This window comes from Fusarium falciforme, chromosome 8 (assembly GCF_026873545.1).
Source record: "Fusarium falciforme chromosome 8, complete sequence".
NCBI classification, from domain to species: Eukaryota; Fungi; Ascomycota; class Sordariomycetes; order Hypocreales; family Nectriaceae; genus Fusarium; species Fusarium falciforme.
Genome location: NC_070551.1, coordinates 3,242,118 through 3,268,889, shown reverse-complemented (window position 1 = coordinate 3,268,889; position 26,772 = coordinate 3,242,118). Strand labels below are relative to the sequence as shown.

The 26,772-nt window shown below is 53.6% G+C and overlaps 9 protein-coding genes across 9 annotated transcripts; 4 read left to right on the top strand and 5 right to left on the bottom strand.

Moving 5' to 3' along the window:
• Nucleotides 1-3,496: 3,496 nt before the first annotated feature.
• On the top strand, nt 3,497-5,085 carry NCS54_01078700 (MFS domain-containing protein; the record flags this gene model as incomplete). Its single annotated transcript, XM_053156083.1, has 2 exons — nt 3,497-3,595; nt 3,658-5,085. 2 exons carry the CDS (start codon nt 3,497-3,499, stop codon nt 5,083-5,085), a joined length of 1,527 nt encoding a protein of 508 aa, XP_053012058.1.
• Nucleotides 5,086-5,337: 252 nt separating this feature from the next.
• NCS54_01078600 (Hypothetical protein) lies at nt 5,338-6,181 on the bottom strand (the record flags this gene model as incomplete). Its single annotated transcript, XM_053156082.1, has 2 exons — nt 5,338-6,006; nt 6,065-6,181. The coding sequence occupies 2 exons, from the start codon at nt 6,179-6,181 to the stop codon at nt 5,338-5,340; spliced, it is 786 nt and encodes a 261-aa protein (XP_053012057.1).
• A 199-nt stretch (nt 6,182-6,380) lies between these two features.
• NCS54_01078500 (Actin-related protein, ARP2 class) lies at nt 6,381-7,831 on the top strand (the record flags this gene model as incomplete). The annotated part of the gene is made up of 3 exons (XM_053156081.1): nt 6,381-6,531; nt 6,621-7,040; nt 7,101-7,831. The coding sequence occupies exons 1-3, from the start codon at nt 6,510-6,512 to the stop codon at nt 7,829-7,831; spliced, it is 1,173 nt and encodes a 390-aa protein (XP_053012056.1). The 5' UTR covers nt 6,381-6,509.
• A 1,103-nt stretch (nt 7,832-8,934) lies between these two features.
• NCS54_01078400 (CMGC/CDK/CDK8 protein kinase) lies at nt 8,935-11,161 on the top strand (the record flags this gene model as incomplete). The annotated part of the gene is made up of 2 exons (XM_053156080.1): nt 8,935-9,037; nt 9,861-11,161. The coding sequence occupies 2 exons, from the start codon at nt 8,935-8,937 to the stop codon at nt 11,159-11,161; spliced, it is 1,404 nt and encodes a 467-aa protein (XP_053012055.1).
• Nucleotides 11,162-12,655: 1,494 nt separating this feature from the next.
• Nucleotides 12,656-13,321, bottom strand: NCS54_01078300 (Hypothetical protein; the record flags this gene model as incomplete). The annotated part of the gene is made up of 3 exons (XM_053156079.1): nt 12,656-12,819; nt 12,870-13,016; nt 13,072-13,321. The coding sequence occupies 3 exons, from the start codon at nt 13,319-13,321 to the stop codon at nt 12,656-12,658; spliced, it is 561 nt and encodes a 186-aa protein (XP_053012054.1).
• A 1,285-nt stretch (nt 13,322-14,606) lies between these two features.
• NCS54_01078200 (Hypothetical protein) lies at nt 14,607-15,956 on the bottom strand (the record flags this gene model as incomplete). The annotated part of the gene is made up of 1 exon (XM_053156078.1): nt 14,607-15,956. One exon carries the CDS (start codon nt 15,954-15,956, stop codon nt 14,607-14,609), a length of 1,350 nt encoding a protein of 449 aa, XP_053012053.1.
• Nucleotides 15,957-16,869: 913 nt separating this feature from the next.
• NCS54_01078100 (FAD-binding-3 domain-containing protein) lies at nt 16,870-18,284 on the top strand (the record flags this gene model as incomplete). The annotated part of the gene is made up of 2 exons (XM_053156077.1): nt 16,870-18,170; nt 18,218-18,284. 2 exons carry the CDS (start codon nt 16,870-16,872, stop codon nt 18,282-18,284), a joined length of 1,368 nt encoding a protein of 455 aa, XP_053012052.1.
• Nucleotides 18,285-18,651: 367 nt separating this feature from the next.
• NCS54_01078000 (Mannose-6-phosphate isomerase) lies at nt 18,652-20,046 on the bottom strand (the record flags this gene model as incomplete). The annotated part of the gene is made up of 2 exons (XM_053156076.1): nt 18,652-19,851; nt 19,903-20,046. The coding sequence occupies 2 exons, from the start codon at nt 20,044-20,046 to the stop codon at nt 18,652-18,654; spliced, it is 1,344 nt and encodes a 447-aa protein (XP_053012051.1).
• Nucleotides 20,047-21,645: 1,599 nt separating this feature from the next.
• Nucleotides 21,646-23,257, bottom strand: NCS54_01077900 (Zn(2)-C6 fungal-type domain-containing protein; the record flags this gene model as incomplete). Its single annotated transcript, XM_053156075.1, has 3 exons — nt 23,045-23,257; nt 22,832-22,939; nt 21,646-22,773 (listed from the first exon to the last, which is right to left on the bottom strand). Exons 1-3 carry the CDS (start codon nt 23,228-23,230, stop codon nt 21,646-21,648), a joined length of 1,422 nt encoding a protein of 473 aa, XP_053012050.1. The 5' UTR covers nt 23,231-23,257.
• Between the last annotated feature and the right edge of the window lie 3,515 nt (nt 23,258-26,772).

Sequence of the window (26,772 nt, the reverse complement as noted above, 5' to 3'; positions counted from 1 at the left end):
AGCTCAGAGATTGATATGATAGGTTATCTAGGCTTCCTGTCTTCTCTGATTTGCGGACTCCGTAACCTCCGACTTTTGTTGAGACGTCAGTAGAGAAGAGCGAAATGCCAAGGCACCATAGGAAATTATAGGAATAAGGCGAAGCAGCTAAACTATTCTGCTCGGTCTACGCAAGCATTCAATGTTTATCCACGCTGAGTCTTTGTTATTCTGCCACATACGTAGTCTCTAATGCGAGTTGTTCGTCAGTCCTGTAAACTCCGGTCTCCATACATACACGTAATCATCAACTGAAAACCCACTTCTGCCCTGTAACCTTGCCCACCGTATACGTCTACCGTACACTTTTCGCGAGTCTGCAAGACAACGTTACGAGGATCTGCCGCTAACACGGGAGGATCGTGTTCCCGAGACTGGGAAGTGGATTCCTTGAACCGCCGTGCTCACCGCTATGGCGAGCTATTTCCGAGTTAGCCCAAAGTCAAAAATCGCCATTTGTCAAGTAGCTGGGTTACCCTGGGTTTGTCAAAGTTTGAACTGTGCCTCTTTACGAAGAGAGGACTTTTGCTCGGTGAGGCCGAGACAAAGAAGGGAAGGAGGATACGTGAAATCGTATCATGCAAAGGGTCAACCCGACGTTCCGAAGTATTGTTGCTGACGACTGCCGCTTCGTAATAGAGGGCGTGTTGTTAACAAGCCCTGAATCTAGAAGTGGCAGAGTATATCCCAAAAAACTCTAGGTAGAACTTGTAACAAGTTCCTATCATATCTCTCATCCATTCCAACTAAGTTCAGGTAAGGGCGGTTAGGCACTCGGACATGACCGACATACATTTTGGCTTATGAATTTTGAAAACCACTGGCCAAAGCATCATGACTGGCATAGTTTTGAAAAGTCGGACCGCCGTCATGAGGTAATTGAAACAAGGCCTGAAGTCGGTGTAAAGGCTCCGCTCTATGTTGTGCTCATCCGGAAGAAGGTGTTATTGGCTTGATAGTGGTCAACCAGGGCCTGGCGCTTAGAAAATAATCATCAAGGTTTACTTGTCAGATAATGAAATCCTGTGGGATACCAAAATCGGCAGCCTTGACGAAGAGAGTCTTGGTATAAAACAGAGGGAAAATCTCGAGTTTGATAGCCCCTTGTTGCCTATCCCAGATCATGCTTTCTTGCCTTGTCCTCGCTACTCAATCTGAAAATCAATGCAACTCGTCAAGAAATCAAGCGCGGGAAACATCTAGGGGACGACTCTACGTCAGTCATTCCTGCTCAAACAATACTTTTAGACAATCAAGTTAAATAGATCTCCTAGAGCATGTTCCAGAACCATAAAGATCTTGCATTCTGTGTATTCAACACCCAAACCAGCAAGACGCAGGATGTTTCGCGAGAGTCTCGTTATACTTTCCGCAGTATCCGAGACTCACGCCACACATCCTCGAGTTTGGCGGTCGATTTAGACCATTTCTCGACATTAAATGTCTTCACGGTGTCTACTGTGCCCGTTACTTTATTGGTGTAGCTAAATTCCTGTACGAAATATCTTTTGGCAGTCTCTTCATTCGGGTTGTAACGTCTTGAAAGCCCCATGCTGTACTCCAGGTCCTTCACCACCTCGGAAAACTCACCCAGGCCTGTTTCAGATGGCTGGGTCTGTGATAGGGCCTTGGCCGTAACCTCATCTTTAGCCGGCTCATCGGATTCTTGAACTCTAGCCAATTCACTCTCCATCTCGAGACTTTATCGTGGCAGAAGGTTTCTGGCAACGGCTTCATAGCCAGCCGTGAGCCACCTAACAAGCTGTTTAAACGCCCTGCTTGAGGCCACAGTGGACGCTCGGTGGCCAATAGAGAGGGAGTACTGCCCCGTGGCCAGCCAGCAGCGGCGAAAACGAGAGCAGGGGTACCTCTTGGGAACTCTCGGCTCCAGTTGAAATAGCGGAAGTCGTCAAGGCTGCAACCCTGACTTTTTCTATCCACCGCGGTAGCATTAGAAGGCAACTTGTCCAGCCACCGGACGAAATAATCTCCTTTGAGCTTGGTGATTTCAGAGCCCAACTCTTCACAGCATATTCAAGGAAAGGATACTGCTTGAGCCGCTAGGCCATGTCATTGTATGTTCTACAAATACCACCAGAAAGGTTTTGCAAAGCCAGATACTTCGAATTGATCCATGTGATGCGCGTCCTGCCTTGCATAAGCTTTTAACCATGAGGCCCTTCAAAGTATTGCTAAGCCTTATAATAAACTAGCCAAACAGTCTATAAATCTCCATTGACGATGTTGAGACCCCGAAAAAGCGACAGTTAGGATATGCCGTCCGGAACATCGTCATCTTGAAGGGCCATGTCCTTTGATGGCTCCTGGGTGGCGTGCATTTGCTGCAACTCCAAAGCCATAGGGGGCCGTTTCGCATACAACACCCGGAACAACACAGCCTCAGCTAGATATACAGCATTTGGGGTTTGGCTGTAGATTAGTTCCAGGGCATCCGAGTACGTGGCATCCAAAGTACTGGGGAAAATCAAGGAGCTGAAGCAAGTTAAACAAGTGACGATAAAAACCACCAAGATCAAGAGCCTACTCACGCAAGATTCGTCTTGACAGCCCTGACTAAACCATCACAGTTGAAATAACCACAAGCACGAGTACCCGGGAACCACAAGGTATCGATGTCTCCTTTTACCCAGCTCTGGAAGGTCTAATGCTCAAGTAGCCAGATGCCGGTCCCGGGCCATCTACTTTTCAAGACGTTGGCATACTTGGCACGAAAAGATGTTGGACTTATCCAAAGGGCGATCTTCTTCGCTTCCTTGTCTCGATATTTGGTCTCAGATCTGTCAGATTTGTCAATCAGATCGTCAAGTTTGAGGTTCGTTAGCTTAGCCTTAACCAGGCCCCCACACTACAATGAGGCGCAAGCTTGGCAACAATGACCTTGAGATACTGAGTGGCCGTGGCAGCAGGTTGAAGTACTGCCACTACACTTGCAATAATATTCAATGGGTCGCTCATAGCAGTTATCTCAAGAACCTCACCCAAAAGCGTAGAGTCAAGTTGAATGTCTTTATTTTCCCGGCGCCTAATTAAAGGCGGGGTCGAGTAACAACCACCTGAGTTCCATGGTTAAAGGCGGCTGTTTATGATGCCTTACTCCTATCCCAGGATACTTTCCTAAGGGGAAGCTTAGAGTTTAACTCTATAGGCAGCATAGAACGTAGATCTCGTTCATTCTACCTAAACAAAGTTCGATACATTCCTTCGCATTCAGATCGCATTGAGCCATGGCGTAACTCTTTGTCCATGGCTGACCCTAGAGCCTATCTCGGAATGACGCAGGGGGGATGCAAGCCACTGCGGCACGTGGACCCACCCCCATGACCACCCGCCGAAGCTCATGGGAGCTGCTGCTGGACGAACCTCCAACTCTCAACACCACTTCACCGCGATAGCTACTCTACAGCTTCCTTAGCAATTCACGGCAATCGACGGCAAAATGGCAGGCGGCCCCATCAGGCTCCGCGATATCAGCGGCTATCTGATCCTGCTCATCGTAATCACGACGCTGGGATCATTACAGTTCGGCTTCCATTTGGTACCTCCCCCTCCAGCATCAGCATGCCCTGACAATGACCTCTTGCTGACAATCACCCACAGGCTGAGCTCAACGCGCCCCAAGATGTCATCACCTGCCGTAAAAAGTCCATCTCGACCTTCGAGCGTATCAAGGGGTTCGTCACCTCTTCGAAACCGAACGAGCCCACCGGCGGTCTCTTCTCCAATTGTATCCCGATGAACGAAGCTGCTTTCGCAACCATATCGTCGATATTCACATTGGGAGGCTTGCTGGGAGCTCTGGTGTCTGGCCCCTTCTCGTCTCGACGCGGTCGTCTTCCTGCGATGCGCTTCACCGCCCTGCTCTACCTGTTTGGAGCAGCCATCGAGACAATCGCCGGAAGTGTCTTTGTTATGGCGCTCGGCCGCCTCATTTCCGGAATTGGCGCTGGTGCCTCTACCGTTGTGGTACCTCTGTACATCAGCGAGATTGCGCCACCCAAGGAGCGCGGCCTCTTTGGCTTCATGACCCAGATCTCCATCAACGTGGGCATTCTGGGCGTTCAGACCCTTGGATACTTCCTAAGCTACGGAAACGCTTGGAGATGGATCCTTGGCTCCGGCTTCTTTATTGCTGCAGCACAGACTCTGGGTCTGGTGGTTGTGCCCGAGAGTCCATCGTGGCTAGCTGCGCAGGGTGATTCCACAAAGGCCAAGAGGACGTTGCAGAGGATCCGTGGCATGGGCTACGACATCCACGAGGAAACCGAGACATGGAGCTCCGATGAACGGGAAGCGACTGAAGAGGAGGGGCTTCTTCAGGCCGATGGAGCAGCTGAAACAGCCCCTGTTGCTGTAAAGGGCCCTGTTGAGCACCTCGGCTTCCTTCAGGTGCTCAAGGACCCTCTCTACAGGCCCGCCATTGTTGCTGTTGTTGGCATCATGTTTGTGCAACAACTATGCGGCATCAACTCGATCATCATGTACTCCGTCTCCCTCCTTGCGGACCTCCTCCCGATTTCCTCGGCCCTCCTTACCATCCTCATCTCAGTGGTCAATCTGATTACTACGGTTGCTTGCGCTCCTCTGCCTGACCGTCTCGGCCGCAAGACTTGTTTGCTCGCGTCGATTATCGGACAAGGATCAAGCGCATTTGTTCTTGCTATTTCCATTGTCTTTGGCGTCAAGATTCTGTCAGCCTTTGCTGTCGTCATCTTCGTGGGCTTCTATGCCGTTGGGCTCGGCCCCGTGCCTTTTATCCTGGCCTCTGAGCTGGTCGGGCAGGAAGCTGTTGGAGCTACACAGAGCTGGTGCCTTGCGGCCAACTACGTGGCTACATTCATCGTGGCCCAATTCTTCCCCATCGTCAACACGGCTCTGAACAACCTTCTTGGCGGTCATGGATGGGTCTACTTCATCTTCGCTGGCCTGGCCAGTGGATCAGCCATCTTTGTCTCTTGGAACGTGCCAGAGACAAAGGGTAAGAAGGACGCCGACGAGGTCTGGGGCAGAACGCGACGGGTTGATTAGGGGCAACACGGCGTAAAGGCCAACGCACCACGCATACTTGGTTCAGACCTGGGTCATTGACAATTGCGCATCCACAAAGCGAGTTGCAGCTTCAGTCGTTTTATGAGTGCTTCATGATTTTGACAGATCCCTCAAGGGTCGGAGCGAGTGTTAGTAGCCAGTTCCTCTTCACAATGCTTGATGGATATGAGCGGTTTAGGCGTTTGCAGGTATGACTTGACAGAAATAATGAGATATCACTGACATGACTTTTCATCGAAAGGCCCTTTTACTGTGGACCATCTGCTCCAACTGCATGACACCAGCCTTGACACCGTCGATGATGTAGACGAGATTGCCGTCGGCCTTGCCGTACATCTCGATGGCTGTTGAGCGAATTATGTCCTCCAGACCCGCCATTCCCGCACATCCCATCACCACACACGACACCTGCCCTGAAGAGAGTAGCTCCCGAGTTGCTCCCTTGAGCTTTTCCTTGACCTGCTCTGGTGATACCGTGTGAAAGTCGCCTGCGGTGAGGCCAGACGAGAAGACACCGGCGAACTTGTTGTTGACGCCATCCCGTTCCTGGCCAAGGAAATTCTTGACGCCGTTCGACAGGTGGTCTTCCCACCACTTGCCCGTCGTGACAATGCCCCATTTGCTGGCATCGTCTGGTGCGGGAATGAGAGAAAGAGCCGTGAGAATGCTGGCTTCAAAGATGCCCGTGACAGCGAGGTGACGGTATCTCGTCAACTTGGAGACGAGACAGTGCACGCTGAAGCAGGCCACAAGCACGGCATCGTACTTGTCGGAGTCGAGCTCCTCCTGAATCTTGGGGTCATCAAGGACAGCCTTTGCACTGGCGTCGATACCCTCCTGATCATTGATGCTACCAGGAGCAGCACCTGGAGGGGCCGTGTAGGTATAAATCTCCACCGACTTTGACAAGATCAGCGTGTGTAGAAATTCAAACTCTGTTTGTCTTGAGATATCATACTTCTGGAAGAGACATTTGCCGAATGGCATTGGCCGCCCCTGCCGTCATGGTGGTGGATGAGTTGGGATTGAGGATGAGGATGCGGAGACTCCGCCGAAGGAAGCGAATTTCGGACATGATGTAAAAGAGATCTATAAAGAGTTGATCCTGTAATATGCGATTGAAACGCGGCGTGAGCCTGGAGAGCTATCTTGTTGTGAACCAGAAATCATCTATGAGTCTTCTCTGAGCGGGGCCCCAGAATTATATGACGGCACCGACATTGTTGAAGCCATCAAGTTTATCGCGGGGCGCCACGTGATCCGCCTCAGCCACCTCTGACGACAACCCCACCACTGACGAACACCTCAACCTCCCCCAAGCTCCTGGCGACAGCAACACCGCACCTTCAACCTCAGCCTCACCACGTTCAAATAATTATATCCCGCCTCGGGCTGTCGCAAAGATGGCCAACCCCCCACCCATTGGTAAGCTTGAATCACATTTCCAGAGCTCCCGAGCTCGAACCTGTACACCCCCTGAGCTGGGGAAAGCTGACCTCACCCCTACCGCCTAGTCCTCGACGGCGGTACCGGTTTCCTCAAGGTCGGATATGCCGCGCAGAACTTTCCCGAGCACCAGTACCCGTCCATCGTCGGCCGGCCGATCCTCCGGTCTGAGGAGCAGACGGACAGCGACCTGGTGATCAAGGACATCATGTGCGGTGACGAGGCCGCCGCGGCCCGAACGATGCTTCAGATCAGCTATCCCATGGAGAACGGAATCGTCAAGAAGTGGGATGATATGGAGCACCTCTGGGATTATACCTTCTTTGAGAAGCTCAAGGTGGATCCCCAGGGCCAGAAGATTCTCTTGACAGAGCCGCCGATGAACCCGCTCAAGAATCGGGAGAAGATGTGCGAGGTCATGTTTGATCGATATGGATTCGGAGGTGTTTACGTTGCCATCCAGGCCGTCCTGGCACTGTACGCGCAAGGTGAGTTGCGCCCGAAGCTTGACGGAAGCTGTGGACGCGACTGAAGCTAATGCGGTGTAGGTCTGAGCTCTGGTGTTGTCGTCGACTCGGGTGATGGTGTCACACACATTGTCCCCGTTTACGAATCCGTGGTCCTCAACCACCTTACAAAGCGATTAGATGTTGCCGGCCGAGACGTGACGCGCAACCTGATCAAGCTGCTCCTGCGCCGCGGCTACCCCCTCAACCGAACCGCCGATTTCGAGACTGTCCGCCAGATCAAGGAGAAGCTATGCTACGTGTCATACGACCTGGAGCTGGACAAGCGCCTGAGCGAGGATACCACTGTGCTTGTGGAGGATTACACCCTGCCGGACGGACGTGTGATCCGCGTGGGTAGCGAGCGATTCGAGGCGCCCGAGTGTCTGTTCCAGCCTCACCTTGTCGATAGCGAGTCACCCGGCCTGGGCGAGTTCCTGTTCAACACGATCCAGTCTGCCGATGTTGACATCCGCTCGTCCCTGTTCAAGGCGATTGTCCTGTCTGGCGGCAGCAGCATGTACCCTGGACTCCCGTCGCGACTGGAGAAGGAGCTGAAGCAGCTGTGGCTCACGCGGGCGCTGCAGGGCAACCCGGAGCGTCTGAGCAAGTTCAAGGTGCGGATAGAGGATCCCCCGCGACGGCGACACATGGTGTTCCTGGGTGGTGCGGTGCTGGCCAACATCATGGCGGACAAGGAGAGCATGTGGGTTACCAAGGCGGAGTGGGAGGAGCAGGGACCGCGGGTGCTGGAGAAGCTAGGACCGCGATAGATGTGCTGGTGAGCGTATGTTGATTAGAGGAGAGAATGGATTGGTATTTGTTGTGAAAGTTAGCTAGACAGCAAGAAAATATGTTACAAGAATGAAGCCTGGTATAAGGGGGGACTGGTGAATTGAAGGGGTGTCAATATCGCTTGGGTGTAGATCAACCGTGAACTGTTCTCTTGCCCCAGGCAGGGAGCGAGGACATGCTCTTGGTTAACACTGAAGCTCTGTGAACCTTGAAGCCATCACCAACTGGAATTCTAAGCAACGAATGTCGGCTTAGTCATCACCCGTCTTTCACGAGTCGTCGCAGACTTGACACAACCTCGATGGCCATGTCAACCGACCGGTCAGGAATGATTCTACATCACGCATTCTTTGGCCATTTTCATCGTTTTCCCTTCCCATCCTTCCATACGGACAGCAGCAGACTAGCATCAACTCATTACAAGCTCGGATAGGATTATCCCCCAGCAAGTAAAAAACTCCACATCGCCCCTCGACTCCGCACGCCCCATATCGCTCATTACACCTCACCTTGTCTTGTCTCGTCTCGGCAGAGGGTAGAGATCCGCGCTTGCGCTGCGCTGTGTCCACGGCAGCTGATTACAGCTTCTTGATCGCCAGTATCCGTACAGGGAAAGGGTTGCTTCTTCAAAGACCAAGCAAAGAATTTGCGGCGTCTACTGCGGCTTCTCTTCTATTTCCTGTTACGGCGCGCGTGACAACCACGTTTTCCGCGACTTTTCGGTTCGCCGGGCCCGTTGATCCTGAAGCTGTCTATGGTTCGCTATCCCATCCTGCATTAGATCGTTCGGTTTTATACTCTTACGTGCGGGGAAAAGAAGACAAGAGAGTGTGAGCAAGAGAAACCCAAAGGAGAAGACGCACGCACGCACACCACACACATCATCACGGTCCGCATCCCACACCGCGTTTCGCCGTCGCCGGTCACCGGGGGGCGGGAAAGAGACGACCCTTTCTGTGGAGAGAGAGAGAGAGAGAGAGGAGAGGGCCACACACAGGCAACTCTCGCTTGCCTGCCTGCCACGTACAAGTTCGAACTACGGGCTGACAAGACAACGCGGAGGGGCCGGGTTTTTCGCTAAATGAGCGTAACGAATCCGCCCTCGGGGGCGTCGGGCCCGGGATCCGTGGGGTTGGGCGGCGCCAGGGGGACGTTGAAGCGGAGTGTCCAGGCGACATTTGAAGGTGCGTGTTTGACGGCGTGTGTTTCTTTTCTCGTCATTCTGCTGCTGGTTTCCCATTACACGCTTGAAATACTTTTCAACCTATCAACGGCTGGCTATTTCTTATCCTGCATCTGCGTCCGCTGTCTCGCGTATCTTGCTTCTCCTCCCCTATTCCGGTCAAGGATCAGGCTATATCCGCTCCCCAGACCGCGTTTTTTTCCCACTCTACCTTTTGAACCTTTTCCCGTTCGGCCTGCTCTCCGTGTGTCTGTCTACTTGATTCCCTTTTATTTATCCGCTGAGGGGTTCTTCTTGGCTGTGCTGCTTATTCGCCTCCTCCTCACTCTCGGGGTCGCCTCGCGTACTTGCCTTTCTCGGAAAAAGAGCAACCTGAGGTGTCAAGATTGTCGGCTAGTGTGGCGTGGCCTTGGCCTCTGGCGTGGTCTCTAACGACTTGCCTGACTCGGCCTTTATCGACAACCTTTGGATTCAAACATCATCCTCTTTTTTGTTGAGCATCTCGTCATCATCATTTGCTCATCGTTTTTTTTTTTTTTTTTGCTATTGCTTTTTCTTCTTGTCCTTTCCCCGCGAGCCTTGGCATTGCAAATATCTCTCTGTCTTTCTTCGCCCTTTTTGCCTCGCATCTGTCCTCTACTGTTCATACGCTCTCATATTTTGAACCCCTCAGCTGTGCCAATGCCAAGTGGTTAAAAGCACCTCATCCATCTCAAGCAAGATACCGAGGCAGAGAGAGGCACTTGACACCTCGGCCATGCCTCTCCGCCCCCATCACCTTGGCGTCGGTTTCCCAGCTCACGCTTACCAAAAACGCCGTGTAGAACCTCACGACCGCTCCACCGGATATCAGCCCAAGGTCCGCATCACAGACCGCTACCGTATCGTTGGCTTCATCAGCTCTGGTACCTATGGACGCGTCTACAAGGCCGTCGGCCGCAACGGCAAGCCCGTTGGCGAGTTCGCCATCAAAAAGTTCAAGCCCGACAAGGAGGGAGAGCAGATCAGCTACACGGGCATCTCGCAGAGTGCTATTCGTGAGATGAGTCTTTGCAGTGAACTCAACCACGGAAATGTCATTCGCCTCTGTGAGATTATGCTCGAGGACAAGTGCATCTTTATGGTCTTTGAGTATGCCGAACATGATCTGCTACAGATCATCCATCATCACACTCAGCAGCCTCGACACCCGATACCTCCGGCTACAGTCAAGAGCATCATGTTCCAGCTCCTCAACGGCTGTCAGTACCTCCACACCAACTGGGTACTCCACCGCGATCTCAAGCCGGCCAACATCATGGTCACGTCGTCCGGCGAGGTAAAGATTGGCGATCTCGGACTCGCCCGTCGCTTCGACAAGCCTCTGCACTCCCTCTTCAGCGGCGATAAGGTGGTCGTGACAATCTGGTATCGAGCCCCCGAGCTCATCCTCGGTTCCTATCATTACACCCCCGCCATCGACATGTGGGCTGTTGGCTGCATCTTTGCCGAGCTGTTGTCCCTACGTCCCATCTTCAAGGGTGAGGAAGCCAAGATGGATAGTAAGAAGACGGTTCCCTTCCAGCGAAACCAGATGCAGAAGATTATCGAGATCATGGGCGTGCCGACCAAGGATCGCTGGCCACTTCTCCCGACTATGCCTGAGTACAATCAGCTCAACACGCTCGCCAACTCGATGACGTCGTCTCACCATGGTCATCATGGTCATCATCACCACCCCCATCACCATGGTCACTACGGCTCTCGTAATCCGCCTCCACCTCCCCCTGGCGGTTCAAACCTTGAGAAGTGGTACTACAGCACCATCTCCCATGCAGGCCCTCCCGGGTCTAACGCCAACCCCCCGCTCGCCTCCCTAGGTGCGGAGGGCTACAAGTTGCTCGCCGGTCTTCTCGAGTACGACCCTGCCAAGCGTCTCACTGCCGCGCAGGCCTTGCAGTCGCCATTCTTCAGCACAGGCGACCGTGTCAGCGCAAACTGCTTCGAGGGGTTAAAGAACGAGTATCCCCATCGACGTGTCAGCCAGGACGACAACGACATCCGAACCAGCAGTCTGCCGGGTACGAAGCGAAGCGGACTGCCAGATGACTCACTTGTCCGGCCAGCGAAGCGATTAAAGGAGTGATGTCGTTAATCGGGTAGATGGGTATTGGTATAGGGGTGAGCATGGCGTTTGGGAATTGCTTTGGGGATATATATCGTTACGATGATTGTTAAACACCACGGGTTCGGTGCTTTATGGGTGGATTGATGGATTAGATGTGAGTCAAGGACAGATACCCCGACATCTAGGCAGAAGCAAAATCCAGATGTCAAAAAACAGAGTTTCATCCCATCACCTGCCCACCAGTGCCACTTCCCCTAGACCCTTATATACCAGTAAATCGCTACCCTCATCGTCGAAAGACATACGGAACACGCCCAACGGTCAAACGGTCAAGACGAATCATCACGAAACGTTAAACACCATTTCTCCCGACGACGCCAGTGACGACCTGTTCGAATTCCGCCACGGCGAGGCCCGACGGCTTAAGCATCTAAATGTCCTCCGCAAGGAGGGGATTCTCGGTGGAGTGAGGATCTAATATTATAGGTACTTTGTACCTTCTAGATACAATTGTATCACCCAAGACATTAAATGTCAAACCACTTTTTTTTTTTTCTCTATTGTGCACCTCTTTTTTGTAATTATCGCCATCTGCATCTCCCGCCTCTGCACCCCGCATCATGGTGTTTATCGCCAACATCAATCAGAACTCCACCAACACCCCCAATCGTCTTTTAATTGCAACACACCAACTCCACCAGCATGCAATTCTAAGAAAATGAGAGACAGAGATTCGTCAAGAGAAATGAAAAAAAAGAGTCCGACGTTAATTAAGACAAGTAATACATAGAAAAAAAGGGGAGAGAGAGGGCATCATAAAATGACAAAGATTATCTTTTACCAACAGCAGCAACGATTGCAAATATGCGAAAAACAGACTGACAACAAAAAGTAAATAAAAAAAAATAAAGAGGACGCTTTGCCTCTCATTCGCTGCCTGCTTTCTGTCTTGTTCCCTTTGTCCAGCCTTTCGATTCATCTAATCACCATCCCACCCTCTTTACATCCTGCCATCATCCTCCCCATCTCCAATCATCCTGACCTCTCCCTCCCCACGGATCTCTAGCGGATTACAAACAGGCAGTTAGAAAAAAAAAGAAGAAGACAAAAAAAGCAAGATAAAACGTCGGGTATTTCGGCAAATTTCGGCGGCGGGCGGCGGTTTGAGTTGTTGAGTCAAGGTTTGGGTTGAGGCGCGTTGGGGGAGGATTTGTATTTCTCTCTCGAGGCGGGAGTTGCGGATGTCCACCGAGCGTAGGGGATGAAGACGAGTACCTTCTTTTCCAAATTGACCATGTTCCAAACGTGCATAGATCGATTACAGCTCGTGTCGGGATGGACGCATCGGTTCCCCATACGCTCGAAGGAGTAAAGGTAGAGAGAGAATCGCGTGTCGGAGATATAGAGAAGCCTCGGAGGTTTCGCGCCGGAAAAAGGGGGGAAAGTCGTCGAGATATAGAGTAACCGCCAAAGGGGGAAAAAAACCAAGGAGATCGAGGATCGAGCGTTCCTCTACTTCTTGGCAGGGGCAGGAGGTGCCTTGACATTGTTGGAAAGCCAAGCCAGACCCTCGAGGAGACCCTCTCCCGTGGTGGCGCAACTGGGCACCACGTACCAGACCTTGTCCTTGAGCTTGGTGAGCTGGAGGGCGTCGGTGACTTCCTGAGGTTTCATGGCTGAAGGACGTTAGCATTGCGTTGGAGATGCAGGAGAAGAGGGCGCTTACCTTCTGCCAGATCTTGCTTGTTGGCAAAGACGAGTAGTAGACTGTCCTTCATCTCGCGATCGTTGATGATGCGATGCAGTTCTTGTCTCGCCTCGTCCATACGGTTCCGATCAGAAGAGTCAATAACAAAGATCAAACCCTGAGTACCTAAAATCACGTCCATCAGCATCCCATCTACTTCCGTATGCCTCTCCCAGCTTACCGCTAAAGTAGTGCCTCCACAGAGGTCGAATCTTGTCCTGACCACCGACGTCCCAGACGTTGAACTTGACATTCTTGTACGTGACCGTCTCGACGTTGAAGCCAACAGTAGGAATCGTGGTGACGTCCTGTCCGAGCTTGAGCTTGTACAGGATGGTGGTCTTTCCGGCGGCGTCGAGGCCCAGCATCAGGAGTCGCATCTCCTTGGATCCGAAGATCTTGCCCATCATCTTGGAGAGTTGGCCGCCCATGGTTGCGGCTGGCTGTAGAATCGACGGTCGAAGTGTATGTTTCGGTCGGGTAGATGTCAGAAGGAAGGATAAGGTCGGTGCGCCTTTTCTTTTCGGTACTCGTCGCGGTTTGGTTGTGGTGTGATGATCCGATACTCGGGGGTGGGAAGAAGGGGTGGGCTCTTTTTGTCTTGGGGGGTCTTGGTGTTTCGTTTCAAGTCCAACGGAGCTTCGGCGCAAGCAAGATCAGTCAGTAAACAAACAGCCGTACAATACAATACAACAATGCGCTGTAAGAATAGAACGAGAACTCACCAGTTTGATAGTCAAATGCGAATAGAGTAAACGTCCAGGGTCTGGGAAACGTGGCTGTTGACTTTTTGGTGTTTTTCTTTTCCCCCCTCCTTGTTTGAACTTGGAGAATTCCCACTTCTGTTGCTGCCTTGTCTCTCCACTCGTTTTGCTGCTAGGGGAAAAGAAGAGTCCTTCGAAAGTATTGCACTTTGTTTCGTTCAGTCGTTCGCAGAAAAAAAGGGCGATTCGACTTTTGTTCGTTCGTCCCCCGTCAGGGGAAAAAAGAAAAGGGAAAATCAGATCCATCCTATGCCCCCATGAGCCAAGCGAAGCACTGGGCTTCCTCTCTCTCCTCCTCCTCTCCCCCTGGTCTGAGCCTCTCTCGGACTAGCGCAGCACGGGGCAACGGCCGCCTGCAGGACCACCACTAACGGGGCATCTCCAGCGAGTGTCCACGACCTTTAGGGGATTGGGTCCCCCCGCCCCTGAGGCCCCTAAGGCCCCCGTGCCCCCCCAGTCGTGGTCCCTGAAATGAGCTGCCCCGTGTGCCTGTAAGGTACCCGCGCATCCGTCTCTCTCTACCTCTAACCCCCGGCTGAAATTCAAGTCCAGTCCCATCATGAGCGGCGGCTGTCCCACTGGTACCTAACGCTCCACCGCCTCTAAGCGCGAGGAGCAGGTCACTCCACGACGGACACTCGTCATAACCGACGCCGGGGCACACTTCTCCTCCTGGCCCTCCGTCGTCATAGTATAAGAGACCGACATTTGATAACGGACATTGCACTGCACGCCAATGGGTATACCATTCATGCGCCTAACTTATTATATCAGATCTGCTATGGATGCCATATCGCTTCCGCTGGCTATCCTTATTATTGCCTACTGCCTCGCCTTGCCATCCGAGACTCGTCATGGGATGCTTTAAGCGAATCCATCCAATTCTTTGCCCATGGAGAGTAAAAGAACTCCTTCTCTCACCTTCCCTCGACGGCTATGCAAAAGTCCAACCTCAAGCTCTATACTCAATCACAAATCTCCGCTCAACCTGCTGCAGCGTCGTCGAATCATTCTCCCCCTCGAACTTGAGGTTCACCTTGCCGCCGTTGTCCATGCTGTGCACCTCGGCCTTATAAAACGTAGTAGTGTTGGGGTACAGCGCAAGAACCACCTTGCCTGACTCCCAGTCCTTCAGCGAGCCCGCTTGGCTCTCAGGCGTGATCGGGATCATGCTGCTGGCGCTCGACCGGTACTCCTTCTGCTTACTCTGGTCGTCCGGCTCGATATCGAGCACCTTGTACCGCCGGCTCTTACCTTCACCCATCACCTGAGCCACCTCGCCCAGGATCCAGTCCGACGTCTGGTCGCCGTTGACCGCCTTGGGCTTGAAGGCGACCGCATCGCCCTTGGAAAAGACAACCTTGAACTTGCTGTTGGATCCCGATCCGACCCCGCTCCCAACTGACCCCTGAGGCTCGACACTATCGGCCTTGGGCGGCATGCTGTCGCGGTCCCGGTCCCGGTCTCGGTCTCTCGCCCGGTCACCATACTTGCGCGAGGACCCTCCGATGGGGCTCGGCACCGGTGAGTCGCCGGCGCCGTCAAAGTCGTAGAGCGAGGCCGTGTTGTCCCTGGCCTGTCTCTTGCCCGGTCCTGCGGTTGCGGCCTCAGACTGCTCCTTAGCTTGCACTACAGCGCGAAGCACCTTGAGCTGCTCGATGGTGTTCTTGATGTTGGCCATGTTCGCCTCGGAGTGCTTCACCCCTGTCCGGCAGTGCTGCTCCATCTGTTGCAGCAGATCACCCGGGACCTTGTCAGTTTCCATCGTGCCCGCCTGCTTATCCAGGTTGACAAGCTCTCCGAGGCTATCGTTCTCCGCATTTATCCCGGACACAATATCTCCAATCTGACTCTTGCAGAGCTCCCATATCTGAACCTCTTCACCATGGTTATTACCATTGTTCCTGTTGGTCGCCCGCCCACTGCGGTTTCGTTGCGACATCTCGCGACTGTGACGCTCCGGCTTGGCGGAGTCGGCCCTCGGTATGCTATGCGCGGGGGGTTCGCTCCTGGGTGACCTCTTGGGGGTGGATGCGTCCGAGGTAATGTCCCGACTATGGTTCTTGGTCCTCGACTTGGTCGGGCGGCTCGGGGTCGAATCTCTGCTAGACGGGTCCTGCCGCTTCGTGCCAGATCGTCTCGGCTCCGGGGTGCCCGAGGACTGTCGCAGCGACTCCTGGAAGCTGTTCTCCCTCGAGTGGGTGCCGCTGCGTCGCGGTTTGAGTGGGATCTGGTAGTAGGGGCCCAGGTCCTCCTGGAGGTTCTTCAATTCGTCCCGCGCAGGCTTCTTCCCGTTAGCCATCCTGCCCCGATACCAAACCCGCCTAAACAAAATGTCGCAATAAGAATCAGGCCAAGAAAGGAGGGGCACAGACGGTATGGTAAAGATGCCGGATAGAGAAGAGTATCCATGTTGACACAGAAGACCGCAGAGGAAAGGAAAATGCTTTCAAAGTCGACTAACCTTGTGACAGTAGGCCCAGTTATTGAGCGGCCGAGGCGGGATGGTATGGGGAAGGAAAGGCGGCTAAGACAGAAAGCGCGTCGCAGACAAGAAAGAAGTGATCGGCAGAGAAGGAAGGAAGGAAGGAAACGAATTTGAAGAAGCTTGCTTTCATAAACAACGTGGCCAGGCCAGGTGGGTATCAACTCATTGTATGCGCCAAAGCAAACCTCGAAATCTTTCCCAGAGTTTGCTCACAGAGAGGGTATCATGTCGTCGTCTTGGCTATCGTGATGTGCTCTCCGCCCGACAAGTGAGGCCGATGATGCGGTGGGAAGGTAAAAGCCGGCAGAAATCAAGGCGGTGAGGGGTCCAGGCTTGCCTGATTTGGCAAATGCTGCGGCTTATCGGAGGGCGGATAAGCCACGTGCGAATTGGGATTGAAAAGGTATCCGCACTGTCTGAGCATCGTCGTATTCCGTATACCGATTGGTCTGTGCTCATCCGCAGTCGAAGAAGCAATAGACAGGTCAGTCTCTTGCAATGCCAAGCTGACGGGGAACAAGGAATAATATATAAATGCTATCCTCTCTTCTGCCTTGCTTCATCATGAGCCATTCACTACATGATCTGTTGCTGGTACTGAGTAACGACCTCAAGTCGGCATCAACCGTGTTAGCCCGTGATATCTTCACTTACACACCAGTGCCACTTCTTGATAATTCAGTTCAAAACACCCTCTCATCATCAATTAATCTCTCAACACCTTGAAATGTCCTCCCCTAGAACAGTCGCCATCATCGGCTCCGCAATAGCTGGTCCAACCCTCGCCCTCCAAATCCTCTCCCACCCCATCCTCCGCCGCACCTTCACCCCAATCCTCTTCGACTCATCCCCCTCCCCCTCAGACTCTGGCTCCCGCGCCGGCGCAACAGTTGGCCTATTCGCCAACGGCCTCTACCCGTTACACAGTATTGGCCTCGAGTCTTCAATCAAGACACAAGGCTTTGAGTGCGGTGCACTGTCGACGTGGAGCTGTGACTACGATGGCGGGGTTGAGAGGTTGAATTCACAGGGTGATCTTATGTGGAGTGGTGATCTTCAGACGGGAGTTGTCTACTTTGAGAGATGGGCTTTACAGAAATTGCTGGTTGAAAGGGTGAAAGAACTTGGTGGTGAAGTGAACTGGGAGAAAAAGGCCGTCAAGTTCACCTCCCTCGACGATGGAACCATGAGGGTCGCCTTTGAAGACGGAACAAACATAACGACAGACCTCCTCATCGGCGCTGATGGAGGATACTCTGGCGTCAGAAGGTTCATCCTCGACCAGAGAAACAAGGCCACCGCGGAGGAGAGATGGCTGCCCGACTTTATGGGCCTAACTGGTATATACGGCGTATCTACCAGTGAGCAAGCACCATCTTCAACAGCCAAGTTCAGCGAATCTCACCTCATGCTGCTCGATGACGGCTTTCTCGCCACAGGTCCTTGTCCCCAAGGCAGAACACGTTGGGATCTCATCCTCCCCGAGGCTTCACCTCCTTCATCATCCTCACCCATCGAACCCGACCTTAAGCCTAACGCAGAACCATGGCAATCTTCAATACTCCCAAGTCAATACCCTCTCAGTTCCACTGTCGATATTCTCCGACAGCACCGCAACGTCTTCCACCCCTACGCCGGCAGCCTCGAAGCCCTCTTCTCATCCGCAGACCGCATCATCCGCACGCCCCTCCGTCAACGTGTATGGAAACAGGATGAAATCCAATGGGGAAATGTAGCTGTCATCGGAGACGCAGCACGTCTAATGCTGCCGACAAGTGGTCAGGGAACAGGCTTCGCCATTGAGGATGCCACGGTATTAGCGAGATCACTACTCAAGCACGCAACTTCGGATGCAAAGACCGGTATTAGAGTCGCGTTGGAAGAGTATGCGCGAGTTAGGGAGCCGAGATCCAAGAAGATGGGCAGTTTTGCGGCGGTGGCGGCGACGTGGAGTACCAGCAAGTCGTGGTTCTGGAGGGGGTTGAGGTACTACGGGTCAAAGTGGCAGCGCGATAGACCAGAGCCAAGGTAAGAAAAGTCGGTTTTCTGTAACGTGTGATACTAACTTTCACCAGCAGGGGAACGAACAAAGACGGCTGGCCGTTCAACGAGAGGATTGATGTCGACGACTCACCCAAGTGATAACATCTATCGACCATGGAGCGAAGTCAGTCCCTGAGGAACCTGACAACGTGCACTCTGAAATTAATCACGTATTTCCTATCAAAAGAATATGCAGGGCATGCTGTGTAAAGGACCAAGTACAACCCCAGTTGGCGCAAGGCCTGTCGGTCAAGGTTAGCTTATCAGACGGAAGACAGGGTATGAGTGACCAATCTCCCATCAGGAATAAACCCCCTACTCCAAGTACTTTGAGAAAAAGACGCCAATATGACATGTAGATGAACGTGATATTAAAAAGTATATGCAGCCATGTCATTCAATGGCCAAAAGCTAAAAGCATTGTTTTTCACGCTCTTATTCACACGCCAAACCCCCTGACTCAAACTCATAGCTTCTCCTTGGAGTCATCAATCTCGCAAAACGCCTTATAAGTCGTAAACTCATCATCCTCTCCTCCCTCGGACTCGAGCACGCACTCGGCCGTAGCGCCGACAAAGTACACCCATCCCTCGCGAATCTCGGCGCTCGTGGGGCCGACAGAGATCTTGCCCTTGCCGCTGGTGCAGATGATGATGCTGGGCCCGTCGAGGGGCTCAAAGGTGGCCTTTGCGCCGTCACCCCGGAGCAGGGTGCGCACCACGCTGAATTCGTCGATCGGGGGGTCGTAGAGGACGACGGCTGAGCCTGAACTGTAGCCACTGCGGTTGAGAGTCGCGTAGGGGTACTCTGTGGGTGACATCTTTTGCTCCTCGATGGGGGCGTAGTTGTAGGTCAACATATCGACGAGGGTGGGGACATCCTTGAACTTGGGGGTAAAGCCCGCGCGGACAACGTTGTCCGAGGCAGCCATGCACTCCATGATATCTCCAGAGATGTAGGCATGAATATCATCAGCAACCAGGAACAAGGCCTCACCAGGCTCGAGAGTGACAAAGTTGAGGAAGAAGAGCACAAACAGGCCAATGTCGTCGCCAAACTCGCCGTGACATCGCTGGACGAGCTCAGAAAGCTTCTCGCCAGACGTAGCAGCCACGCCGCCAGCAGCAAAACTAGCACCCTCGTTGCTCGCTTGCTCAACCAGCTTAGCAGTCTGCTCAGCAATCGCCTCAGCAGACGAGTTCATGAGCGCGCCAAAAACCTTCTTCAGCAGCACCTTCTTGTCCTCACTAACACCCTCCTCCTCATCCTTGGCAACCTTCGCAAACTCGGCAGCAGCCTCATCTCCCACCAGAGCCCTCAGCGCAGGCACAGACTCAAGAAAGTGCGCAATCTCAGCCAGAGGGCGGAACCCGCAGAGACCCTCGAAGGGGGTGATGGCGATGGCCATCTCGGGCTTGTGGTTGTCATCGGGGTAGTTCTTGGGGTCGCGGGCATGGAGCTGCTCGGCGAGCTTCTTGTTGGGGTGGGCCTGGATCGAGAGGGCCTTGTTTATCGAGAGCACCTTGAAGAGGAAGGGGAGCTTCTCTCCGTAGCGGGAGATGATGGTGGACGAGAGGAAGGCTTTGTTGTCCTGGACGAGCTCGAGGAGGGATCGGCCGGTCTTGACGTCTCGGGAGGGATTTGAGGGATGCGTGCCCATCCAGAGCTGCAAAACATGTCAGTCATTGACAAAGATCATGAAGATTTCGAGGTATACCTCAGCGTAAGGAGTGTCGGACTCGATCTTGAGGTCGTCAGATGGCGTAGCAGCAGCGAAGCGAGCAGCAGCAGACTCGTTGCCCTTCTTGCCCCAGGCGTACGAGTTGACGCCGCATTGCAGTCTTAGTAGAGGAACCTGCATCTTGGAGGGTTGTCGGTGGTATTGCGACTCTGAAATGCGATTGCGACGCTGGGATAGCTTCAGAGGGCGGGGAAGTAGATGCCAGGTGTGTGTGTTGGAGGCGGTTGTTTAAAGAACAGCACGCAAAACGAGCAAACGTGCAACTTTGCAAAAGCTGCAGAAAATCAGAGAGAAAATAGGTGACGCCCAAAGAGTTTATCCGCTCCAGAAGAAATATCTGGTCAAACGTGGGATGACGAGGTGGAGGCAGGAGGGGTAGCTCGAAATAGATCAGCAAGACGCAGATTGGTGAAGTTCAGACACGGAAGGACGCCCTCCGTCTGCAAACCACTGTAAAGCTATAGCGCCTGCATCTACCTCCGGGCGCACTGCCCGGTCATTGTCCCGCAGCGGAGCTTCCCCCTGAAGCCATACCGGAGTAGCGCCGCCGACCTACCCCGCTGTGGACCTGGGGTTTACCTGTTTGGGGCCATGTCTTGATGCCATGTGATGACGGGCTTTCATTAGATTCATCTCGTTCAAAGTGATTGCCCAGGGGTGATGAATCTCGAGAGATTGAAACGTGGCTAAGCTGGGGTGGATCATTGGATAAACTATTAAACAATGGCTCCAACAGATATTAGAACAGCTTCATATTAATCACCACCGTGCCCAACTCATAGACCACCACACCACCAACACTCCTGTCAGACTATCAACTCGAGATGGATCATTAGCTATCTACTATTCAAGTAGTTAATTTCATGTACAGCTGTCTCCCATCAGGAGTGCAGAGTCTCATCTCGTCAAGATCCCATCAAAAAAGACTACCAACCAAACCCAAACCAAGCCCATTAACACGCCCATGTCCATCTTCCATCCCAATGTCATTTTCCCTTTCCCAATTCACTCCAATTTTCGCCTGATCAAAATGTACATACCCAACACCCAATGCCCATTTTCGCCTTCCTAAGATCCCTATGCGTTTGGCTGTGTCCGATGAGCCTCGCGCAAGCCCAACATGCAACGAGTCAATAACTCGACCCAGTCTCTACAGAGAGAACATCGGGGAGTAAAAATTCAAGATGCAATGCACCATGATGACCAACCATGTAATTAAAACAAGAGTAAGAACAAAAGAGACAAAAGTAAAGAAAAAGACCAGGCATAACGACTCGGTGTCGTTCAAAGACGAGAAAGAGTTCGACGACAAAACGCCAAGGGTGACACAACACCAACGCTCTCGTCTTGCCTCCCCGTCAGACGCTGTGCCTCACAACCTCAACCCATCAAACCCCTCACTCATGCGAGAAAAAGGGTCCCCCGGCAAGTCTATGAGCAGTTCATCCGTCCTGCTCCGCGCGGGGAAGGGTCAGAGAGGTTCTCACCCCTGCATTCGCGATCCTCTCGACGACGATGGTCAAACACCGCGAACAGAGAACCATGGCAGTTGGCTCATTCACATCTCGATGCTCAGGTCCAAAAACATAAACACACTGCAACTCCTCTGCTGAGAGCAGGCCAGAAAAAACACACTTCCAAACACCGAGAGCCAGTAGGGAGGGAGTCTATGGTCCCAATAAGAGAAACAACATCAACCGACGGCTCAGACGTCTCCCCTCATCCTCGAAGTGTCCCCGCAGTCTTGCGGTAGCTATCCGCCGCGGCTTCTGCCCCCGTGCCTCCGACGTCTCCAGGAGGGAGCATGTACGACGCGGGCTGCGCCATGTACGTCGTGGCGCCGTGTGCCATCGAGAACGACGACCCAACGCTGCCGCTGCCGCTGCCGCCGTTCATCATGGGCAGCTCACGGCGCGCCGACGTTGTAGCGGCCGCCGTAGTCGCCGCCGTCGTAGTGTCCGTGTAGCGGTACGTGAGGTCGGGCCCTGGACCTCCTCCTCCTCCCCCGACGCGCATCGAGTCGGCCGGAGTATAGAGAGAAGCCTCGGAGGAGCTGGCATGTGTGTAGAGATCATTGCTCGTGCGGGTGAGCTGCGAGGCTAGCGTCATGGGAGGATACGAGGATAGGCCTGCGGCTGAAGCTACGCTCGAGGGCTCGTAACTCGTGTAACTCGAAGGCGTCTCGGAATCTGGGCTCGCAGGCGACGTGCCCGCCGTGGTTGACGTCTGCGCCGAGGAGCCCCTGCCGCCGCTCCCGAAGATGGAGCTGCAGCCCGAATCGTTCCGGTACGACGACGAGGAGGACCCTATTAAACTGGGCACTGATGACCGTCCCACGGGCATGGGCAGCACCCTGTCGCCCATGTTGACGCCCGCCGCCATGTTCTGGAACGTCATGTTCGTCGAGTCGGCCGCCACCGGAGCCGGTCGGTGTACCAGGTTCGTGGTCAGAGCCCCGCTACTATAAGCGTAGTTGGGCTCCGTGTCGACGCAGATGCCCTCAGATTTGCCCACCGTGCCGGAGCCGATGCGATAGTTGATGCCATAGTCCGAGTCATGCATCGAAGGGTACGCCGGCGGATACATGGTGTAGTTGATGCCTTGATCTTCAGCGTATCCATGGCTCCAGCTGGAGAGTGGGTAGATGGGCTTTGTGGTATACGCAAAGGTCGTGGGAGCTCGATAGATGAAGGGGTCGCTGGCATTCATTGGGAGGCCGTCGGGGTAGTGAGAGGTAGTCGACGGGAGAGGCGGGACGACGGAGCTTCCTCGCGCTTGATACTGTCGAGAAGCCTCTAGGCTATAGTTAAACGACTCCTGCTTCATGGGTGTCTCTTGCGAAGCAACCTAGACGGCAGTGTAAGTCCCCGAACGTCACAAAGCACCTCCCCCCTTAAAGACATACTCTGAGAAACTGGCAGGGCTCGTAGCCTGCGTTCTTGCAGTTTGTGCATGGCCCCCCATTGCCAGAATCGCCGCTGCACCGGATCTTCCTCTTTCGACACCGCCCACACTGGATCTGTTGTTAGCCCGCTACACAACTATGTAAGTCTCGCACACACGACACACACCAGGGGAAGAAGACGTAAAGGGTAAGGGAGGCAGGGTATATACTCACAGCGACTGCGATGCGCTTCCTTTGAGGCGTCACATCATCAATCATGTCTCTCTCAGTCATGATGGTTGTTCGCGTATCCGGGTGGATGGGGTAAGCCAAGCTCCTACGCTCCGGGTATGAGGAGTAGCCATTCATCCTGCTATACCGTCGGACGTCGGCCGGCGAGTAGCAAGTTGGAGTCACCATGGTATGACTACCAATTCTGTCGAGGTGCAAAGGGTAAATGGTGAGTGGGGAGATGCTCAACGGGTGACTGGCAGAGGTTGCAGCTCGGGCTTCCTCATCAGTGCCAACAACCGTCTTGTCGAGTCAACTTGGATCGATTCAACGACAAACTCTGATGAGTATTGGTCCTAGGGACAAGGTGGGTGAGGTACGAGCCGTTGCCGGTTTGCCAGCACTCGTCCGTCGGGGCTCTCGGGAAGTGTAAGTGGTTTGCCCGGTCAAGGATATCGCCAGCTGTATCAAGCAGTTGAGTCGAGATTTGAAGTAAAAGACAAATCTCACCACCTCTTAACTTGATAGCTCAGACAAGGCGTGTTCGACAAGATCAAGAGATTGAAAGAAGGAGAGAATCAGAGGCAGCAAGATCTGCAGCGGTAGCATCCTGTTATACTCTGCCCCGTACCACTCTCCCACTAGTCCTGGTACAGGACGTGATATCTGTTGTTTGCCTCACCCAGCCTGCTCACTACTATCTCTCCATCCAATAAACGGCCCCTTCGCCCCGGGAAGACCACCGTGCCCACTCAGAGAGGCGGCCACAGGGAAATGGTCGAGGCATCCTCCGGTAGCTTCGCAAGCACACACACCTACCACAGCAGACGTCAAAGTCTCTCTCTCACCTTGCAAGGATGTGGAGCAAGCCGCGGACGCTGTGTGGCTGCCGGGACCCTCAGTTGCGAGAGGGCCGCCGGCCTTCGGATGCCCACAGGTAGCTGCAGAATGATGCGGATGCCATGCAGCACTAGCTTCCATGGCTATCTGAGTGAGGCGGCTGCAAACATACCAGGGATGGATCCCAGCAGGAGAAGAGGGGCGCCTAGATCTGGATCCCCGATCAGATTGAGGTCTTCCCCGGATCGTACAGCGAGCCCTGCTGGTCTGAGACTTTTGACAGAACCAAGATGAGCCCTCAGGACGCCGCTGGGACCAAGACACACCTCTGAGACATGTTCATCTCTGTCTCCAACTCAGCCGCATGTCTAGAGTCTGTAGAGTTGGCGTAATTCATGACTCTGGCACAGTATCTGAGGCGAGACTGACGCTCTTCTTCCCCACGTTGCGCCGCCTATTCAACCCTTTATCGGATCTCCGTGCAGCAGCAATCTCGAAGCAGCCCAACGTCATGTCCAGGGACTTGTTTGCCAAACGGTCTCCATTCCTTTCTCGGCCCCGTGTCTATATGGAGAAAGGGGGTCATAAAGAAACGGGCAGCGACGAGATGACTGCGGGGGCAAACAGACATGTCTTTTGCCAAAACCTCGCCCATGTCTTGGCCCCGGCTGAGTGACAAACTCGCAACCAGTAAGACAATGTCACAAGACATGATGGTTCCAAGATGATGAGAATGCCGTCCCCATGGCAAGTCCAGGAGAGCAAAGCTTGGGGGGTGGGCAGAGTCCCCTCTCGGCTGTGACGCAGCGCATGGTCACTCGTCAACAGATGCTGTAAACACTTTCTTGTCGTCGTGTAACACCACTACACTGCGACCAGAGAAGCCAACACAGTGAGAGCCAGAACCTGAGGGTCCAAGTTTGCCTTGGCTCTCCTGATTCAACGAAGCCCCCGAAGACCCATGTCGACATCCCCATGCGGCTCAGATCAAGCGGTGGCATTCTTCGGGGAAAGTTCCTCAAACCCGGTACTTGGGATGAGACCCTGGGCCCCTAGCTGACCCTTGCTAGGATAAACGGCGCAGAACAAACGCAGCGTTCAACTCGATTGAGCAAACACCCATACTGTGGTCGCCTGCAACATGGCCAGGACGCCTTGACACCCCAAGCCTCCGGCAAGCAAGACAAGGAGATGAGACGACAAGAGCAAGCCATGGCCGAGAAGCTGATCCGCTGTCCCCTTCGGGCCTTTTTCATCTTCTTCCTCGTCTCTCTCGAGTTTCTACTCTCAGTCCCCAAACCTGCCAATGTGCAATGTTTCCCCGCGACGTCCCACTTCAATATGCAGGCTGTGGGCCCCCCCGTTGATTGTTTGCTTAGACGAACAAGATCCGTTGTAGATTGATCCGAGCACTTCTTTAGCACGGCGAAAACCAATGGGGATAGTCGTCGACTGAAGAGGGATACCGCCGTGTCGGCCGTTGCACAGAGTACAGTGTTGGGTTGAGGGCTTCATCTTCCTTGAGCCCGTTGCTGGGTCGAAGCTGTGCCCTCATCTTTGGGCGCCAATGCTCAAAGGCGAGACGCAGGACCCGAATTTCTCCGCCATGGATACAGACAGCCAAACGGTCGCGTTGGTGTGGGTGTAAATATAGAATCAAGGTCAGAGCCCGTATTGCAAACGGCCGCACAGAGGCAGAACAAGAAACATGTCGCCCAGGGGCCAAACTGATAGGAGCAAGACTCCGATGGAAGCTGCAGATTGACGGACAGGAACTAGACCCCTGGTTGTTCGAGTAAAACGAACTTGAGAGCGCCACATACCAGGCTCAAGGGGCTCATGCATGAAATCGCTGACGAGGCTGTCTGATTTGCTTGCTCCTCGTGTGGCGCCTCCATCAGGTTCGGGGGGGTTGTCTCCTCTTAGGGCTGGTATCTCCAACTCAACTTCAGCGTCACTTCGGTTGCGCAGTGTGTCCCTCGAGTAAAAACGGCTGCTCACAACATCTCGAGAGTAGGGACAGATGCCGCAAACAACATGGCAGAGACCAAAAGAGAGGTTGGGGGTATCTCTCAGCCCCCAATTAGTCAAAGTATAGGGGGCATGGGGTATCGGTTGTCAGACCCTACAACCAAGGACGGACACCATCTCGAGTTCAACTTGTCTGTCTCAACATCTCTGAAAGACTGAGCACGGTGAACAAACGAACAGCATCATAGGAGCGCCGTCCCTTTGAGCCCGGCTTGTTTCAATTGGTTCCAGAGTGGAACCCTCTCGCATCGATGAGCAACCAGATTCCTCGTGTCGAGCCTCCGTCTCTCCCCTGGCATGGAGACGACATACACGTCGCCAACGGACTTTCCTAGTCAAGCATAGGCTCGCTTCTGTCCTTCTTCTTTTCTCTTTCCATACCCTGTTGTTGTCGCAGCCCCGCAGGTCCTCTGGACGAAACCTCAACCTCCGCCGCCGCGTCAAGGACAGCAAAACGTCCGCAACTGCACATGACACGGCGAGCGCGGGACCCAGGGCGGAAAATTTTGGCCCAGCAGCGTCCCGAGGGGAAATGTAGCCTACCGCGCTGTCATTAAAGGGTGTGACACGTGAGGATGCACCTTTCCGTCTTGCGTATCCTGTGGCACTGGCGATTGGCCCATCGTGGCCAGGGGTTGACTCTGAACCTCTCTGTGACTCCCACCAAGCAAGGTGAGGGGGGAGGATTGAACGGTGGCTGACGGCGAGATCATCCACGCCATGGTTGCTATGTCCTTGATGGTCAGAAGTATCTGTAGCGATCCGAAAAGCACGCGGGGGGATCTCCATCTCTCGAATCCAGAGCCAAGGACGCTTGCAGAGAAGGATCTGAAACTCACCCTTCTCAAAAGATAATATCA